Source organism: Betta splendens, chromosome 5 (assembly GCF_900634795.4).
Source record: "Betta splendens chromosome 5, fBetSpl5.4, whole genome shotgun sequence".
Classification (NCBI taxonomy): domain Eukaryota; kingdom Metazoa; phylum Chordata; class Actinopteri; order Anabantiformes; family Osphronemidae; genus Betta; species Betta splendens.
The window spans coordinates 12422530-12440911 of NC_040885.2; the positions used below are offsets into that span (position 1 = coordinate 12422530).

Genomic DNA, 18382 nt, shown 5'->3' on the forward strand with positions numbered 1-18382 from the left:
TGGAACTACATTAACCTTTACCACACTATAACACATTGCTTTATCACAAATCTGACGGACACCATCACAGTGTCGCATGTAGTTCTGTTCAGCTGCATCGTCTTCCATATTTGGTGACTCCTGCAGCCTTATGGTGGATTCGTTCTCCTTCTGATCCTATTGCCTTGTGCCGAGAGTCATTTCAGTAACATCTGTTGTTCCGGGACATTTGATTTTACAAAGTCACAATGTGCATTTAATGTGCAGACATACAGACAGAAGAGAGAGAGGGAGAGCATGGTAAAATGCAGTCTGGCCATGATTAACGCAGACAGTCTCCATCAGAGGAGTATAAGAGCAGGGGAGGGGGCAGTGGCACGGTTAGAATACAGACACTCTGCTCCGAGGCCCCTCAGCAGCTTCAGATGCTCATTTAAACGCACGCCGTTCGACCAGAATCAATAGAAGAAGTTAGTGAGCCGTAGATTTGGTGGGAGATCGGTTCACTCTTCACTGGCCTGCGCTGCTGCTGCGGGACAGTTTGTGATGTGAGCGCCGGCTGCGGCAAAGCGGAGCTTTTACGCACGATGGATGCGTTTTTACGCGAGGAGCGCGAGCGGCTGCGGAACGCGTCCTGCTGCGACGCGAGTCGCGTGAACGACAGCCACGCGGGGAACAGCACGGCGAACCCCCTGAAGCGGAACGAAGACGTGGCCAAGGCGGAGGTGGCCGTCCTGCTCCTGGTGCTGCTGCTCGCCGTGACGGGCAACCTCTGCGTCCTGTGGGTCGTCCACGCCACCAAGCGCGCCCAGTCGCGGATGCATTATTTCATGAAGCACCTGAGCATCGCGGATCTGGTCGTCGCGTTCTTTCAGGTCCTACCGCAGCTCATCTGGGACATCACCTTCCGCTTCTACGGGCCGGACCTGCTTTGCCGCTCGGTCAAATACCTCCAGGTCGTGGGCATGTTCGCGTCCACGTACCTGCTGGTGCTGATGTCCGTGGACAGGTGCCTGGCTGTGTGCCGACCCCTGCGCGCGGTGGCCAAGAGGACGGACCGCACGTGCGTGCTCGCCTCCTGGATGCTCAGCTTGGTGTTCAGCGCTCCTCAAGCCTGCATCTTCTCCCTGAAGGAGGTGGGGAGCGGAGTGTACGACTGCTGGGGAGACTTTGTGCAGCCGTGGGGCGCCAAGGCGTACGTCACGTGGATGAGCGTGACCATTTACTTCGTCCCCGTGGCGATTTTGAGCGTCTGCTACGGCCTGATATGCCTTAAAATCTGGCAGAATTTCAACTTGAAAACGAGAAGGGGGCACGTCCTCGCGCTCACTGCGAGGACCTCCAAGGCGCCGCATCCTCTGTCTCGGGTGAGCAGCGTGAAGCTGATCTCCAAAGCCAAGATGCGCACAGTGAAGATGACCTTCGTGGTGGTCCTGGTGTACATCGCATGCTGGACTCCCTTCTTCTTTGTCCAGCTGTGGTCTGCGTGGGATCCTGATGCACCAAGAGAAGGTGACGGCGCGCGCATTTGGTTCTTTACCATTAAAAACACACTGCACATTACTGCATGTCCATCAAATCGTTGCATTACGTACATTTCCCTAATTAGAATCATATGTAATAAAAACACGTTGTTAAGTGTTAAGTGTTGCTGAGTGAGACAACCAGCAGAGCATTGTTTGAGACTGTGATGTGAAAGGACACTGGAATGCATGCACTTCCACTGCAACACAATGGTGTTTAACTGCAGACTTCCCCAGAATGCGCACAGATAAATATGAGTGTCATTTACAGGGTTATCAGCTCAGAGCACGTCCTCCTCTCTTGTGTGAAGACATCAAAGACTTTCTCCCTCTGATCCCAGTGATGAGTTGCATAACTCCCATTAACCACAAGGCAGTATATAGGAAATATGCCTCATAACCTCCTTCTAGATAACAGCTTTTAATGTAAATATAGTTCTGGCTAAACTAAACAGGTTCCTGTTTAATTCTCCAACAACCAGTTCTGCACATGCTGTAAACAGTTTAACTGATGGACTCAAGCTGAATTTCTACTATATTTCTAGTAACTGCAACCATTCTTTACATTTGCACTAAAATTGGAATGCAGATCTCATTATATGATCTGTGAAGGGTGTTTCAAATGACTACAGTTCAAAATCAGGCCCGCTGGAGGTCGTTTATCCCGTTACTCAGGACGTCGAGCTAATATGTGAAAACGAAGCCTCTCGCCCTGAGCTTCGATCCCAACGAGACGCTGAAAACAGCGGCGAAGGAGACCTTATACAATATTTGTTTAACTCTTCTTCCTCAGAATTATCTTTGATGGTGGGATCAAGTCGTCTCTCTGATTTCAACATCAACCCATCCACATTCCCACTTTTTAAACTTCGGTCTCTAAAGAGCAGAAACGTGCCTCGTGCCGCGACTCGAACGGAGCCAAGATTAGTCTTTGCTTTCATTTGTGGACGCACAAGAAAGCCGTGCATGCGCTGTGCGTCAAAGCGATGTGGATCAAAGCAGACGCTGTGGCGTCTCCACGCTCAGCGTAATTCCACAGCTCCACCGGACAGCGGGCCTGACTTATGTGTGGGACGTGTCTCATAACTCTGTGTTCACAGCTCAGCTATCGCAACAAATCAAGGGACTAAAAGGAGTCAGGACGCCACGAAGCGAACAGCTCCTCGTGTTCAGCAGAGAAGGAGACAACGTGCTCTCCCATATGATGGAGTGGTTGTAATGAAATTGTTCATGTTCTTAAGTCATTTGTCTTATTTGATGTTTCTGTTACTTGTGTATAAATGCCAATACTTGCCAATGCCTGAGGACCAAGATCATGCCCATCCAATATTATGTTAATAGTCTATAGAACAAAATCTATTAGTGAGATTATTATTTACTATAGAAACGATAAAAACAAGCCCCTCGTCTTATCCTTCTTTATTTCCCACGGCCCGATCTCTCGCCCACGCAGACGCCGCCTTCATCATCTCCATGCTGCTGGCCAGTCTCAACAGCTGCTGCAACCCCTGGATCTACATGCTCTTCGCCGGCCCCCTGTTTCGCGACGGGATGCGCTGCTGCAGCCGTGGCCCCGCGCGCAGGTCCACTTCCAAGACGGGCAGCAGCCAGCGGAGCCTCACGCACGCGTCCGGCGCAGCGGGACCCTGGCGCTGAGGAGGCCGCCGGGTCCTCGGGTGTTCGGACCCGGCACTCGCTGATGTGTTCGTGTGGGATGAAAGTGGACCTGAGCGGATCGCGTAAACGCGGTGTCCAGACGATAGCCTGCACCCAGCAGAGCAGCACAGATTAGTGGCTGTGATGTGAAAGGCAGCGTCTACACACACAACCTACATCTGGTGTCTTCAGGTTCCCCCAACACTCTCTGAATTATTATAATAATGATATTATTTTTATGATTATATGCCTAAGTTAATACTGGCTCATTTCTCAACCTCCTCGTTTTTAAAGTTGTTCTTATGCTTGTTGACAAGTATATAGTAAAACAGGATTTCAAACTGTATTTAAAGATTCACACAAAATTATAATTATTCCTTACAACACTGTCGTCGGTTGTTCAACATTTACAGCATTGTTATTTACTGTGTAAGTATTTTGTTTTCCATGATAATTAGAAAGTTTTATACAAGGGAGCTTAGATTAATGCTCCACTTCATCATTTTCCCACTCTGTCTGTTAAACCAGAGTGATGGTTCCCTCTTGTGGCCACATTGACTTTTAAACAAACGCCTTCAGAGACTTTCACTCAAAATATCAAATATTCAGAGGTTTGACTGATGTTGCAGTGAATTTGCCGAGTGAAATACAATCTGTTGTACAGTATCTTTAACGTAGACATTTGGTTTGATAAATGATATATAAATTGACTCTGCACAAAGACAGGAACCGACTCGGACACGAACAACCAAAGGACACAGTAGCTCCAAATAGTTTTTGTTCTTTAGTTCAAATGTAAGAGAACATTAAACCAATCCTCATCATTAATGGAGTTTACACACGATTTAAGTTACACAGCATATCCCACTGCTTTGCATCAGCATCTGTAATAAACACACTCACAACAACCTTATTTACAAGAACATGTCACGACCCGGTCCTGGCGTCCTCCCTATTCACTGTACGGGTCTCATTCTTTGGCCAAGTGGATGCTGAAGCCGCCGCAGCATCTCCCGGCGCTCTGGAGGAAGGGCCGCACCAGGAGGCCCAGCACCACGCTCCACAGGCTCTGCAGCCAGCGGGTGCCGATGAGGGCGCAGCGCGCACAGGGGCCGACCATCCTGCCACAGCAACGCACAAGAGCATCCCGTGGTGAAGGAGCCTTCGTTTGCCTCAGCAGCGCAACAACGCCGCAGGATCTGCACCTACCAGATGTGGAAGCAGCTGAGCAGCGCAAAGAGCAGGCCGGAGAGCGCCGCCACGGGCACGGCCAGGAGCGCCGCCACCGCCCTGTAGATCCACGCCCTCGACACCTCGAACAGCGCGTGGCTCCAGATCCACACCCGGTCCCCGCTGCGCACGGACGCCGGCTCCGCGATCACATCCTCGAACGTCACCTGGAGGCAGAAAGGGAACGCTCGGTGTGGTCCAATAACGCCCCCGCGCGGCTGAAGCAGGGCGTGGAAGGAACGGTTAGCGGCGAAGGTGAAATACCTTGAGGCAGTCGTTGATCCCCCGAGGGTCTCTGGCGTTAATCAGAGGTTTGGTGTCGCTGATTTCCACCAGCGAAGTCGTGTGAATGTTGTCCTCCTCCTCCAGAGCAGGAGGCGCCCTCCACAGCGTCTCAGGTTCCTCCCCATCAAATTCCTCCGAGTCACTGGAGTCTCTCAAGTCGATTTCTACTTCATCTGAATCTTCTCCTTTCATCATTGTGTCCACCCGAACATACGAAGGAGTCAAACTCCAGGCAGAGCAGAGTGGACGTCTCACAGCGGAGCTCGCGGCTCGGACCGAGGCCTCACTGCAGCCTGAGGTTATATCTGGAACGTGACGGAGCGCTGGATGGTATGTGCAGATGGTCCTTTTAGTCCGGATCATATTCCTGTGTGTGTGTGTGTGTGTGTGTGTGTGTGTGTGTGTGTGTGTGTGTGTGTGTGTGTGTGTGTGTGTGTGTGTGTGTGTGTGTGTGTGTGTTGGGTGGGGGCAGCAAAAATACCGTAAGAATGCAGACGGCTCATCATACACTGAGTCTGTGTTCGCAGCCACAGTTGTGTGTCACACAGCCATCGCATCCGCTCACTCCACTGTTAGGAGACAGCTTGAGCTGCAGGTCAGTTCTGCCGCTGTCTGGCCTCCAGCCTTCAGCTCACTTCCTCACTAGTATTTGGACCTTCCCCCTGAATCCAGTTGGTTAAAAACAGTAAAACAATAAACTGGGAACCGGGTAAAAGCTAAATGTGCTCAAACAACAGATTCACGCGTCACCAACAGCATCGCGGATACAGAGGCTGTTATCACGGCGTCCGTTAGCGACGCGCTGTGTGCAGAGCGGCCTCGTATCTGCTCTGTTTGGCTTTAAACGCGCTTTCACTCCGCTCCACCTTTGGACCCATTAGCCGTCTTCCTCTCGCTCTCACTAGGTCAGATACAAGCTCAGGGTGTCGGACGCCATCAGAGCATCGATGGGCTCCTCTCCACGCGTTCGTCACCCGGTCCCTCCGTCCTCACCTGATAATGACCCAGCGTGTGATAACGCAGCCAGAGGAAGCTACGTAAGCTACCGCTACCACACATACGCGTAGCATACTGGGCAGTTTCCATGGAAACGATCAATGATGGCTGCAGGGGGAGGACCCGGAGAGGAGGCGGTGTGATGATGAGCGTGTGCTACCCCGTCGGTGCAGGAAACGGAGGAATGCTAATGGACCGCTCACTCCGGCAGATGGGCTTTGTTTGTGTGAACGGACGCCCGGGTCGGCAGGAAGAACACGGGCTTATGATCCCAAAGACTACGTCACTGGACTTTACAGGACATTCTGGGTGTGTGTGTGTGTGGGGGGGGGGGGGGGGGGGGGGGCATCCCTGTCATTAGTTAGGAAAAAAAAGGCATTCCAAATATTGTTTGATTCTGATTCTAACCAAAACCCTGAAATATGATTTTTACACTTACACACTTCAAACATCTGGCCTTTGACTCTGTTTTCCTGTATGAAGACATGGTTTTGTTCCAAAGGCCCAGCAGGGGGACCGTCCGCCCACGCAGCTGACGCGGGCCGTTGATAAACCAGTGAGTGGAGCAAACGTCTGACCTCCGCTGCCTCCAGCAGCAGCTTATGTGGGGCGTCAGGGATGTCAGACAGGCTTCCTGCTCAGCACCTGTCAGTCCAGCTGTTCTACAACAGGTCAGGCTGATGGTTGGCTGCGTCTAGCTGACAAGCCCATCACCAGAGTGTCCGAAGTCAGCCCGGTTCTGCTGGATGGATGGAGCCTGAGTCATATTTTGTACTTCTCTGTTTGAGGCTGAACAGTAATACGAGTCATCAATCAGAGCTTCTGTCAGAGCTGCTTCTCCTTACATCTGTCTGTGCTGCAGCACCGGCGCTCAGACGGACCCAGACCCGGTGCGTTCGCGGTTCCGAGCGCCGGCCACACTCCGCTGAGCTCGGCCCATTAATCCTCATTGTGCCGGCGGCCGGTGTTTGATCTGTGATGAATGTGCCTAGTGAAGGAGATGGATAGTCAGCGGGATTGTCTGTGTGTAATAAAGCCGCCACTGCGATAGCGGGCCCTTCACTTTAATTAGCAACTTAGCTGTTGAATGACACACTCTGGGAGCAGGATGATGAAACGGGCCGTCAGCGCTTTGAAGCGGATTCAACCTTGCTTTTTCCTTTTTAATCATCTTAGCACATGGAATACATTTACAACAGGTCTGAGGCTCGGTACCTAAGTCAGCACTGTCTCGATGGAGCCTCTAATGGTGTGAGATGTGTGTTTATGGCTGTTGGTCCATTGAATGGAAATATTCCCGGTTTTAAATTAGCCTGGATGTTTATAAATGTACTAGCATTTCTCCATCTAGCAAACATATAAATATGAATTTAGCTTAGCGTGTTCCACTCATTAGTCACCTGTTACATGTCTAATCCCCATAGAAACAGAAACATCATCAGCCTGTGTTCACTGATTCATCTCAGCCCACAAATAATTTTATGCCTTATTTGACAAGTAGGTCAGTAAATGTATAGAAATGTGAGTTATTTGGGATTAATCTGCCGGTGTACACGTGTTAAGAGGGTATTAGAGACGACTGCCTCAGCTGTTATGAAATGGCCTTTTCTCCTTATATAATCATGTGTTAACTGGGCTCATCTCAGGGTTTTACAAACGGCCAACACGGACACAGACGCTCAGCGCGTGCAGACAGACACACACCCAGGCTCACGGTTACCACTTCTCTGGTCACCTTCCTCTACAACATTAAATCTGCTGACTTCTCACCAGATATTGCTGACTCATGATTTGCATAAATGTGTTTAAGGAAAGTGATGTCTATTTAATTCAACGGAAAAATTACAGCACTGACTTGTGTAATGTTTAGTCATTATTCATATGTTTGTATTGCTTCAGTATTTGCAGTTGATGTAGATTATTCAGCTGATTGTAAGAACACACCGTTGCTCACCTCCAGTCATTTATACGACCATTCATCATAAAATCTATTTTTATTCAGATAGTCAATTTAATAACTTCAAGTATGACATGACATATTGCTTACTTATAATGTAATAGCTCCGTTTACTACCTAATCATAACATAGATCCACTGATTGAAGATCTAATCATTTTTATTTATTTGCCTTGAATAAATAGCTTGTTATTTTTTTTTATTTTTGAGATAAGTAGTCACGTGACAAAAATGGTTTGTTAGCTTCATATGCTGATATAGATTTTCTCAAAAAATATATATAGAAATATATGAAATGCTGCTTCACAGCTTCGCCTCACGCTCCTATGACTGTCTTAAATCTCTAACTGAGCTCTTCCGGGATCTGTCCTGGTATTCTGAAGCCAGTCTGCTCAGCGTGACCCAGGGTGGTTCCAGGACTGGTCTCTGTGGTGCAGCTGGTCCTGTGGAGGAACTGCAGGAAGTTCTCGTGGCCCGAGCCCTCGTGGCTGGAGACGGGCAGCTCCACGGGCCGGGCCGAGTAGCAGCGCCTCAGCTTCCACAGCTCCTCTCGGATCTGCCGGTTCAGGAGCCCGTAGAAGAACGGGTTGACGGCGAAGGAGGAGTACGCGAGCCACGTGACGGCCTCCCTCAGGTCGCGCGCGGCGTTGGGCGACGCGTTCAGCGTCAAATGGAGGTGAAAGGCAAAGTAGGGCAACCAGCAGATCAGGAACTGGCCCACGATCAGCACCAGGGTGAGGGCGGCCTTGGCTCCGCCGAACGGCCGCTCGCGCGCCGTCCCGCGCGGGGCGCTGCGGGTGGTGATGATGGTGGCGCGGCTGCTGACGGAGTCGGAGCGGGGCTTGCGCCGAGCGCTCGTCCACGACGGCAGGGGCCCGTGGTGGCGCGCGGCCACGCGGGCCACCTTGTACACGCTGCAGTAGACGGCGAAGATCACGGCGGAGGGCACGCAGAAGCACGCGACGCTGAAGAGCACGGAGAGCGCGCGCCGGTGCTCGCTGTGGCTCCAGTGGCGCGAGCAGCGCGCGGCGCTGACGGAGCCGCCGCGCGAGGCCGGCCACCCGAGCGCCGCGGACAGCCCCAGGCCGGCGGCCGCCGCCCACACCGCCGCCACCACGGCCGCCGTCAGCCGCAGCGTCATCCGGACCTCGTAGCGCATGGGGTGCACGATGTAGTAGTAGCGCTCCACGCTGATGGCGGTGATGGTGAAGATGGAGGCGGCCACGAGGGCGGCGTTGAGGAAGACGTAGAGCCGACACTGCGCCACGGTGAGCTCCACGCCGGCGAAGTACGGCGAGCCGGACACGATGCCGAGCGGCATGAGGAGCACGGCGCACAGCAGGTCCACGGCGCACAGGTGCCCCACGAAGGCGAACTTGCGGAGGTGCGGGGCTTTGACGACGGCGATCAGAACGGCGGTGTTGGCCAGCAGGGCCAGCGCGTCCACGGCCACCATGAGGACGGTCCGGGCCAGGTCCTGGAAGCCGGCGTGGGCGCCGGGGAGCGCGCCGAGGCGCTGAGGAGCGGAGGGCTCGGGCCGCAGGCCGGCGCTGTCATTGGAGCCCGGGGTCAGAAATGAGCCGTTCTCTCCCATGGTTCATAATAAAAGATTCAGCGTCCGCCCCATGGTGCTGGACTGAGGTCACGTGAAGGAACCTTCGCTCCTGTCAAGAAACACAGGATGTTATAGAATGTTAAAGCTTTGAATAGCAGTCTTTATGTTCGCTTGGTACAGTTTTAGTCAGAGCAGTCGTCGCCGCCTTTAAAGCGGGCACTGATCGTGACAGGTACAAACTGCTCATCATCACCATCTAAAGTGGTCAGCGTTGGTGAGGTTGGGGGAGGGGGGGGGGGGGGGGCATGATCAATGGACATAATTCATGCAGGCGCCCTGTCCGTCTCCTCTCCGTCCTCATCCATTTTGAAGTGAATAATAATGAGCGTTCTTGTTGTGGCCCAGCTGCAGGGATGAGGCTGCACTCATTAGCATGAGTTCGGCGTCACGCTGCACTGCGGCCCCGAGGAGGAGACCTCGTACCCGGGCCCGGCCCGACCCACGATCGCTGTGATACCTGGTGAAAACGGCCCCCCGCTGGGACCACCTGGTGCCTTAACTGGACGTTTGAGCCAATCACAGTGTAACTTCCTCCCTGGTGTGTACTTTTAAAGCAGACCCTCCACCCGGAGCGTGTGTTTTTCTGATGAGCATAATGAGGTTGGAGACATGTGAAAGTGGCCGACGTCCTAAATCCACGCGCCGCTCTCCTCCAGTGGTGCTGTAATCTTCTCTGGTGGTGCCACGTTGGCCGTGCGTTGATCCCCGGCAGGGACACGTACATGGACACGCTCATGCTGCTTATGTAAGGCTGTCCTGGTTTTCCCCGTGTTCCACTTGCACACGCTTCGTCCTTAAAGTGCACGTTTGACTCCTGAAGATCAGCATCAGTAGCAGCCACTAAACCTCCTGTTGCAATTACAAATTCCGCCCGCGGTGAAAAGAGGATTTGGTCTAATATTTACTTAAAATAATAATCACATTCACCTTGTCTTTAAATTTCTAATACTTATTTTACATTTCACCTTAACTTTAAATCTCTCATACTTATTTCAAATTTCTATTGAAATATAAGCTTTGTCATAGTCAGTAAACCTGCTGATGATTTAGTATTGTTTACTTTCACTGTATTAAAAAAAGCTTCATTTACTGTATCACTGGTGATCAAAGGAAATCTCTAATTAGCCTGTAGACTTATTGAACATGCCCGTTTGTTTATCTGGGATTTTATATTCCTTCACTGTCAAACACAAAAGCGAATACATAAAAACGAGGCCTGTTCCCCTCACTGTCTGAGCAGTAAAGAAACTTACCAGACAACTCCAGACCTGACACACTGAAAGGCTGCGGTGAAAGCATGCTGATGTCAGGTGTCAGAGAGGTCCAGTTTGAGACTAGACTGCGTTTCGTGATCTCGGAAGTGGTCCGTAAAGTTCCCAGAGAAGCGGACGGACGGGGGATGATCCCGTGGCGACCTGATGCCGGCAGAGGCAGAGATGCTGTGCTGTGCATCCACGGGGACGGCAGCACTGGCCGGGGGGAGGAGGGGGAGGAGCCAACACCCGGCGACTGTGGCATCACTGTTAAACTGCCTCTCACCGACACCAACAAGTCCCCCATCAGTCAGTGTGAACCATCTGCATCGCTCACGTGTCCATCTTGAGCATCCTCATTTCCCGTGCTTCCTTTTCTACTGTAAATGGAGACCGCTGTATGTTTTACATTGTCTAATGATAGAAACATTTGAACTTAGGCTGCCCTCTTGAGCTGTACGAGACCTAACTCCATGCTGCCACCTACTGGTGAGAAACACAGCCCGCAGGAAACTCAAGGACGTAGATTCCGAACGTTTATTGTCTGTGAATCACAAGAAAGAGAAGAGAACAGATGCTTTGGGGGCAGGAGGATTTCTCGTTACATACAACTTCGGGTCCGAACGGGTCCCCTCTTAGCCTAAACATGTTGAAACGTCATACTTTTACACAGACAGCTGATTGAAATGCAGGACAACATGACATCATCAATGTTGTTAACGTGTTACTTAGACACAGTCACAGTCACTACCTCAAATTAAATAAGAACACTTGGGTTTGAACCACTGATGATTACACTTGACATTGTGCAGTAAAGCGCTTTCCCGGGGGCTTGGCTGGGTCACCAGGTTAACTTTACACTTATAACAAACGTACAGCATGACAGACAAACACTGTGTGTAAAAAACAGCTTGACGAAGGCAACCAGTCACATTTCTTTTAGACATGAAGATCTAGTGACCAACAGACAAAGACTGGAAAGGCTACAACTGCGAGTCGCTTCCCATCGCTCCATTTTCAGGCAGAAGTGAAGCATCTTGGCCAAAACCTTGGTCTAGAATAGCTTTGTTCTCAGCTTTACCCAAACCCAGCCTCTTCTTTAAGAGTTTGTCCTCGTTATTCAGCTTTGTCCGGATTGCGGTTTTTATCTGGCTGCTATCCACTTCGAACTTCCCTGACACGTGATCTGATAGAAGACACATAACAGATGTTTAAGCTTCCTTAAGTTAATAAATAAAGTGGTACCGTGCACTTATACACTGAGGATGGAAAAAGGCTCCTTACCAATTATGCTTCTCAGGATCTCAGGAGGCAGCTGGGGTTTGTGGGAGTCCTCTCCTGTGAAGGTGTTCCTCCGGCCTTGCAGAGAGTGCGTCGCTAATGTTTCTCTGTCGAAAAGGATCATGAGCAGAGCCGACGTGTATTTCTTGTAATCCGCTATCTCTGCGATGCGTGCGTAAAGATTTCTTGGTACTCTGAGATTCTCGGAAAGATACAGGAAGTTGTGGTCGTCCTGGGGGCAACAAGGAAAAATGTTAGTTTTAGTACAGTAAAATATATACGTATTAATCGCTAAATCTGACCATGACCATGAGAAAGTCAGCTATTACAAAGAGAAGCACTGATATCAAAATACACTTTCCCAGCATAAAAACATAAAGTCACTCGTGCAATCTAACTAATCGTGCTGTTCCCAGAAGACCTGAGGTACACGAACCTCTGGGATATTATGAGCCATTCTCATCTCTGTCTCAGGCTCAGCCAGGAAGGCGATGGTTTCATCATGAGAGTTCTGTGGCGCGACTGTTCCCTCGCCTCCTTGGAGAACGTGATCCAGAGTGACCCGGAGTTCGTGAGCCGTGTGTCTCATCTGCATCATGAGCGTGTTCATCTCTGCGGAGCATTGCACATACGTTTACAAAATGTTGACACCAGAATGGCTTGTTTCTTTGAATAATCAAATCCATTAACCGCTGTATTTATAGCTTGTCTTAAATGTGCAACCAGACTGAGAAACTTGTATCTGGAAAATCAGTTGTTTTCTATTTCTATTTCTATAGTTAATAGAGAAATGTATCCTAAAAAAATCCTATGTGGTCTTTATATCTTCCAAATTATGTACATAATGTTGTTGTTGTTTATTATTACTATTATTACAACTATTTTTATGCTCCTTTTTTGCAATCCTGCACAGCTTTGCTGCACAAAGTTGTGGGATCAATGAAGTTTATCTATCTATCTGTCTGTCTGTCTGTCTGTCTGTCTGTCTGTCTGTCTGTCTGTCTAGTGAACAAGCAAAAGTAATATGAAAAAAAGTAAAAGTATGTACACTCCTAAAAAAACAATAACCTTCTGGGAAATGGTTAAGATACTAACTGTGTCTAAAACATATTGATTTTAGTTGTTATTACTTTTTTAGATTTAATATATTAAACATTTAACGTAAACATCCCACAATGTCAGCTCCCCTGTGTCATTAACTCCCTGAAACCTTACAAACACATGACAGAGGGCATGACCTTTGTGAAAGCCTCTGTCCTGAGTGATGACCAGAATGAGTCATCCAGAGCCCTTAACTGTGTGCTCCTTTTTTTAGATATTTTTGGCATATCAATTGAGGAATTAGTCATGCTTTGCTTTTCCACCCACCTTTCAGCTCTCTCAGCTCTTTCTCTGCCAAGATCCTACATCTGCGTTCATATTTGAGCTGTGCCTGCAGCTGCTCTATTTTCATGAGGAGGCTGATGGTGTCTGTTCTGATGCCTGGGCTCGAAACGTGTTCTTCGTCAAATTCAATAGTTTCGTGCTGCCAAATGAGAACAAGGCAAAGACACAGACCGTGCGCATAGTGCAAAGCAGCTGTTCCATATGTACCAGCGATCGGTGGATTCTCTCACCTCGTTGGTGGGGAACGGTGAGAAGCCGGACTCCTCCGTCAGCCTGTACTTATCCTCGCCTGAATCGCAGCCAAACTCCTGCGCATCTGTGTTGATCTTTATCATCTTGAGCGGCGGCTGTGCTGGAACCTCCCCTGTTTCTCTCTTTGGTGGCATGGGGCTACAGATCTGATGCAGAGAGTAGGGATTCGGTCATTTGCTGCCTCAAGCATCGCTTGTCTGCGCCGGATCCGGCGGAAACTTTGCATCAAACTTTTTCTAGTCGCCTAACGTGGTTTATTGCTTTGTGTTACTAAACAAAAAGTTAGTTCCAATTGCATCCTCCACCCCTTCCTCCTCCTCAACCCCTCCTTCTAGCCTCCAGTTTGTCTCCAGCTGCAACCGGGGGTGACACTAACTGACTCCCAGCACGCGGATACGTGTCATATGTGGTTTCAGACGGTTCGGAGACGCTCACCTGGCTGATCAGGTCGACTTCAGGGAGAAACTGTAATCACACTCTGAGAGGACAAAGACAGCGCAGTAAATGGAAATACTGCGTAGTAGAGGAAGTAGTAGTACTACTGCAGTAGTACAGTACATAGATCCTGATTCAAATGCGGTTAATCTAGAACAGTAGTGCAAGGCGTTTCCTGTGAAATACATGTGAAATACTGCTTCTAAATTTATCTTTTATCACGTATGGTACACGTGTATGTAGGATAACTGTGTTGTGAAATTTAGATTTTTACAATTACGTGCGGAACAAAGGTGTGAAAACTTATTCCCCGAGGGAAGTATTTTTCTCCAGTACAGTTTCCTGCTCACTGAAAATCATAATTTGGCCAATAGGGAGTCACTATTTTTCCGGAAGGCGGGACATAGAGGCAAAACGTTTCATATCAGCAAATCAGTACCCGACTTATATTTTGACGTCATATTCTAGTTTGGTTGGCCTGTACCCATGTGGGTTAAGTGTTGATTTGCTTATAGAGAGACTTGTGGAGTTAACTATATATACAATAATCGTTTTTAAAACGGTACTAGTTTCGGGTGACGATGTCTTCGTCGTTCTTCAAAAAGACAAAAGAAAAAACAAAATTAGGCAAAAGGGGGAGAAATGCTGCGGCACCAACACAAAAAGTAAGTGAGGTGGACTGTTAGCAGGCAAGCTAACGTGCAAGTTGACTCGTGTCTTCAATTTCTATAACGCGTTCCTTGACAAATGTAACCACACTATATGGCATTACCCGATGTGCGTTCTTCTCTTGTTCCAGGGTGATTCGGGTGCTAAAGGCAAAGTTCAAAAGAAGAAACACGGCTCTAGATATAATGAAGAGATTTCCAGCGACTCGGAGCCAGAGAGGTGAATCTTCTGACATAGTTGAGTCAGGTTATGTGAGACTGACACGTTTCTTGGGTTATGAAATTAACATTGGTAGATGTTCTTTTTCGCTCAGTCCTGTAGTGCCCAAAAGAAAACAAACTAAGGAAGAACCTGAATATGACGAAACGCCACAGGAGAAGAAACTGAGATTAGCCAAACTTTACCTTGAACAGCTCAAAGAAGAAGGTAAGCCATTGACACCCACGTAACTTTGAGATACATAATATCAGTCACTTCCTGTGTGAGATTAATTGCAGCCTATTCTCATTAGAGGAAAACAAAGCAGAAGAAGATTCATTTGCGACTGATCTGATAGCTGGAAGACTTCAAGATGATGTGGTAAGAATCGATAAAGCCCTTTCTTTGAGGACTCCCTGGTGTAACTGACCATTAGACACATTGGACCCTGTGATCATCTTTTTCATCATTCTACCAACTGAATACTCAAACAAACTTGTTTTTATGATCCCTCATGTAGTTGTACAATATGAATGGATGTGGATGTTGGTCTGCCAAATTGGAATCTTTACACACTCCTGTTTTAATGCTCTTTCTTTGTACGTGATTCTTCTCAGCTTGAACAGAAAGGAAAACTACAGCGATTTATTGCCAAAGATGTAAGCATCAGAATTTGAACCACATCACCTACTTTTACAAACCTATAAACAAATGTAGTGTTAAATGATTTTTTGCTTTCATCTAGGTTATTGTACCTGATGCGTCAGAGATCAGGATGTTTAGAGGACACAAACTTCCAATTACCTGTCTGGTCATCACCCCTGATGAGAAGTGCATCATCTCTGCTGCCAAAGACTGCTCCATTATTAAGTGTAGGCTTGCTATGAAATACCATAAAGACGTATGAATGAAATGTATGATTTTGTCATTAAATTAGCAGCATCAGTTCATTTGGTATTTTTCATTTCTTCTATCTTCAGGGGATGTTAAGAGTGGCAAGAAATTGCATACGATTCCTGGTGGAAGAAAAGGTACCGAAGATCGGCATGTAGGACATACGGCTCATATCCTGTGTATGGCCATATCATCAGATGGAAAATACTTAGTGAGTCGGTGTTACAGTTTGCAAAGTGTCTGGTTTTAGTCTTTTTCTTTTTAAGTGCCTCATTGCATTGTAACACAGGTAATCATAGTTCTGTGTCCTTTTAGGCCACTGGAGACATGAACAAACTGATCATGATTTGGGAGGCTGAGACATGCAAACATCTGTACAAGTTTCCAGGACACAAAGGCCCAGTGTCGGTATGCTCTCCTCCTCCGGTTGTTTTTAAGATTTAGCATAGACCTAAGAATGTCCTGTGAATCATCTAAAATGTTTTTTACCTCATCAGGGTCTTTCATTCAGGAAGGGAACTCACGATCTGTACAGTGCCTCTCAAGATCGCTCAGTCAAGGTTTGGAACGTGGCTGAGAATGCATATGTGGAAACTCTGTGCGTAACTAAAAAGAGCATATTTATTTCACTGTCAAATTTCCTCAGTTATTGTCCTGAATGTGTAAACGCTTCTCTGAATTTCTAGCTTTGGGCATCAAGATTCCATCACAGGACTGGACAGTCTGAGCCGAGAGCGCTGTGTGACTGCAGGAGGACGTGACGGAACCGTGAGAGTGTGGAAGATCATAGAGGAGTCTCAGCTGGTCTTCCATGGCCATGCGTGAGTCTTCTTACTGATGCCTTGCTTATTAAAGGACCAGTTTAGATGTGTTGGCAACATTCAAGTGCAAATGAAATTTGAGTAAATTATTAACTATTAGCTTTGGTTTGATTTTTCTGGAGTGAAATTTTTATTGAATATGGGAAGAATTCTAGATATGCTTTTAATATAATGGGAGCCTGATGCTTTCACACAGACTGACATGATTATTGCTTTTGTGCAGGGGATCCATAGATTGTATCCAGCTTATAAATGAGGAGCACATGATAACAGGAGCTGATGATGGGTAAGACACTTGTTACACAGATACTGCCATTTTTTTTTAAATATTTTTACAGATTGATTCATGTTTATTTTTTGTGTCCTCACTCAAATTTCTGAATGGCTTCAGCTCTGTATGTCTTTGGAGTGTCAACAAGAAGAAACCCCTCACTACCGTGAAGAAGGCTCACGGTTGCTATAGTGATACAGAGCTGGAGCAGCCTCACTGGATCTCTTCAGTAGCAGCTGTACACAACTCTGATCTTGTTGCTTCAGGTACCTCTAGCTGTAAGAGTGGCCCTTACCAGCTTTTTAACAACACACATACCCTTTAATTTGCTGTCTGTGCTGTACATATTAATGTTTTCACTTCTAACGTTTTGTGTACCTAAGATGTATTTAAGATGCTCTGCTGTCTGTAGTGATGTACTGTAACCTAACTACGACAACTCCCCCTTGTAGGCTCTCACAATTCAAACATTCAGCTGTGGAAGTGTGGCCATAATTATCGTTCACTGGAGCCTCTCTTCAGTGTACCAGTGGTAAGCCTTCGCATGCTGTTTTTATTAAGATGAGGATTCTCAGTCAGTTATATTCTGATATTGCGTTAAATTAATTGATTTGTCTCTCTCGACCTTTCCCTCCCAGTCTGGTTTCGTCAACAGCCTGAAATTTTCAAGCTCTGGTCAGTTCTTGGTTGCAGGAGTCGGACAGGAGCACAGGTAACTTAGTCACGTTTCCATAGAAACTGGAGCAAGAGCAACATAATCAGTGTCAGCTCAAGTTCATGCTCAGTGAAGGCGATGTCCACTAGATGTCAGTGTTGCTCTATGTTGTTTTGAGTAGTCAGAGGTGACTTTACTTTGAAAAGGTGTAATGATAACTGGAGTGTAGAATTATAAAATATATGACTATCATGTCATGGGTTTGTGTTATCATTTGGCTGAATACAAGAATAATTAGTTGTCAGCTGGCTGTTCTAAAGGATCACCTCTGATTGTGTCCTCCTTCAGGCTGGGCCGATGGTGGAGACTGAAAGAGGCCAAGAATGGAATCTATGTTATTCCCCTCAAAAGGAAACGGGATCAGGAGGCTGATGAGACTGATGACTAGCTGACTGTTTAGCACCTTTTTTATGCAAATTAAAGATTTAAAACCCATATGTACAATGAATTGTTTCCCTTGTATAAAAGTCACATAAAAGTGTAAAGTTCTCTAACAGCTTCTGCTTCAGTGGAGCAAACCAGAGCACAGAATTGTGGGCTGTGTCTGCACTGGACCAGAAGTGAGAAGATGCTGTATTGTGGGGGTCAGACGAAAATTCCTCTCTTCGTCGTTCTGGTTTGCCTGATGGTCAGCGTTACTAGAAGCTGGAAACGCAGCGTTAACTTGGCTTCACTCGGGTTTTTCTTGGTCTCGGTAATTGCATGTGACGTTCGTCAGCTGCCTTGGCCACATGCAATGTAGTAATTAACTCCACAGGAAAACCCTTCGTCTTTGTTCTGTCAGAAGCGTAATTGCTCGAACTGTAGCGATGACGAATGTGTCATTTCTAGTAGCATGTGAGTTTCTTGAAGGTTTGCGTCAACCTTTAGTGCACGTCTGTGGGCTTTGGCTCCTGTCATTATGTAACAGTATGAAGATATTTAAACTACAGACCAGGCAGGTGGTGGGTGGTTGTTTAGATGCTTA

The 18382-nt window shown here is 47.8% G+C and overlaps 5 protein-coding genes across 11 annotated transcripts; 2 read left to right on the forward strand and 3 right to left on the reverse strand.

Moving 5' to 3' along the window:
- Positions 1-329: 329 nt before the first annotated feature.
- Positions 330-3158, forward strand: LOC114856370 (isotocin receptor-like). Its single transcript, XM_029152257.3, has 2 exons — positions 330-1491; positions 2956-3158. The coding sequence occupies exons 1-2, from the start codon at positions 567-569 to the stop codon at positions 3156-3158; spliced, it is 1128 nt and encodes a 375-aa protein (XP_029008090.1). The 5' UTR covers positions 330-566.
- cav4a (caveolin 4a) lies at positions 3126-5826 on the reverse strand. Of its 5 annotated transcripts, none has more exons than XR_008694754.1 (5): positions 5155-5826; positions 4653-4996; positions 4368-4555; positions 4077-4279; positions 3126-3266 (listed from the first exon to the last, which is right to left on the reverse strand). XR_008694754.1 is itself a non-coding variant. In XM_029152262.3 (5 exons), exons 2-5 carry the CDS (start codon positions 5228-5230, stop codon positions 4129-4131), a joined length of 759 nt encoding a protein of 252 aa, XP_029008095.1. In that variant the 5' UTR covers positions 5231-5335; positions 5540-5824; the 3' UTR covers positions 3924-4128. The 5 variants fall into 5 exon arrangements, 3 of the variants coding, with proteins under 3 accessions (XP_029008095.1, XP_029008097.1, XP_029008092.1); XR_008694753.1 differs by having other exon boundaries at positions 3129-3266; positions 4068-4279; positions 5155-5825; XM_029152262.3 differs by lacking the exon at positions 3126-3266 and having other exon boundaries at positions 3924-4279; positions 5155-5335; positions 5540-5824.
- A 1818-nt stretch (positions 5827-7644) lies between these two features.
- On the reverse strand, positions 7645-10862 carry si:ch211-213o11.11 (probable G-protein coupled receptor). Its single transcript, XM_029150169.3, has 2 exons — positions 10494-10862; positions 7645-9289 (listed from the first exon to the last, which is right to left on the reverse strand). The coding sequence occupies exon 2, from the start codon at positions 9217-9219 to the stop codon at positions 7969-7971; it is 1251 nt and encodes a 416-aa protein (XP_029006002.1). The 5' UTR covers positions 9220-9289; positions 10494-10862; the 3' UTR covers positions 7645-7968.
- Positions 10863-11016: 154 nt separating this feature from the next.
- On the reverse strand, positions 11017-13994 carry LOC114855215 (uncharacterized). Of its 2 annotated transcripts, XM_029150170.2 has the most exons (6): positions 13848-13994; positions 13391-13558; positions 13143-13299; positions 12211-12386; positions 11778-12006; positions 11017-11679 (listed from the first exon to the last, which is right to left on the reverse strand). In XM_029150170.2, exons 2-6 carry the CDS (start codon positions 13544-13546, stop codon positions 11477-11479), a joined length of 921 nt encoding a protein of 306 aa, XP_029006003.1. In that variant the 5' UTR covers positions 13547-13558; positions 13848-13994; the 3' UTR covers positions 11017-11476. The 2 variants fall into 2 exon arrangements, with proteins under 2 accessions (XP_029006003.1, XP_029006004.1); XM_029150171.3 differs by lacking the exon at positions 13848-13994 and having other exon boundaries at positions 13391-13761.
- A 183-nt stretch (positions 13995-14177) lies between these two features.
- Positions 14178-17850, forward strand: rrp9 (ribosomal RNA processing 9, U3 small nucleolar RNA binding protein). 2 transcript variants are annotated; one of them, XM_029150167.3, is made up of 15 exons: positions 14178-14512; positions 14647-14735; positions 14830-14942; positions 15028-15095; positions 15332-15373; positions 15460-15586; positions 15695-15819; positions 15924-16016; positions 16106-16206; positions 16295-16429; positions 16653-16715; positions 16821-16978; positions 17153-17232; positions 17339-17412; positions 17704-17850. In XM_029150167.3, the coding sequence occupies exons 1-15, from the start codon at positions 14429-14431 to the stop codon at positions 17801-17803; spliced, it is 1452 nt and encodes a 483-aa protein (XP_029006000.1). In that variant the 5' UTR covers positions 14178-14428; the 3' UTR covers positions 17804-17850. The 2 variants fall into 2 exon arrangements, with proteins under 2 accessions (XP_029006000.1, XP_029006001.1); XM_029150168.3 differs by having other exon boundaries at positions 16821-16966.
- The last annotated feature ends 532 nt before the right edge of the window (positions 17851-18382 follow it).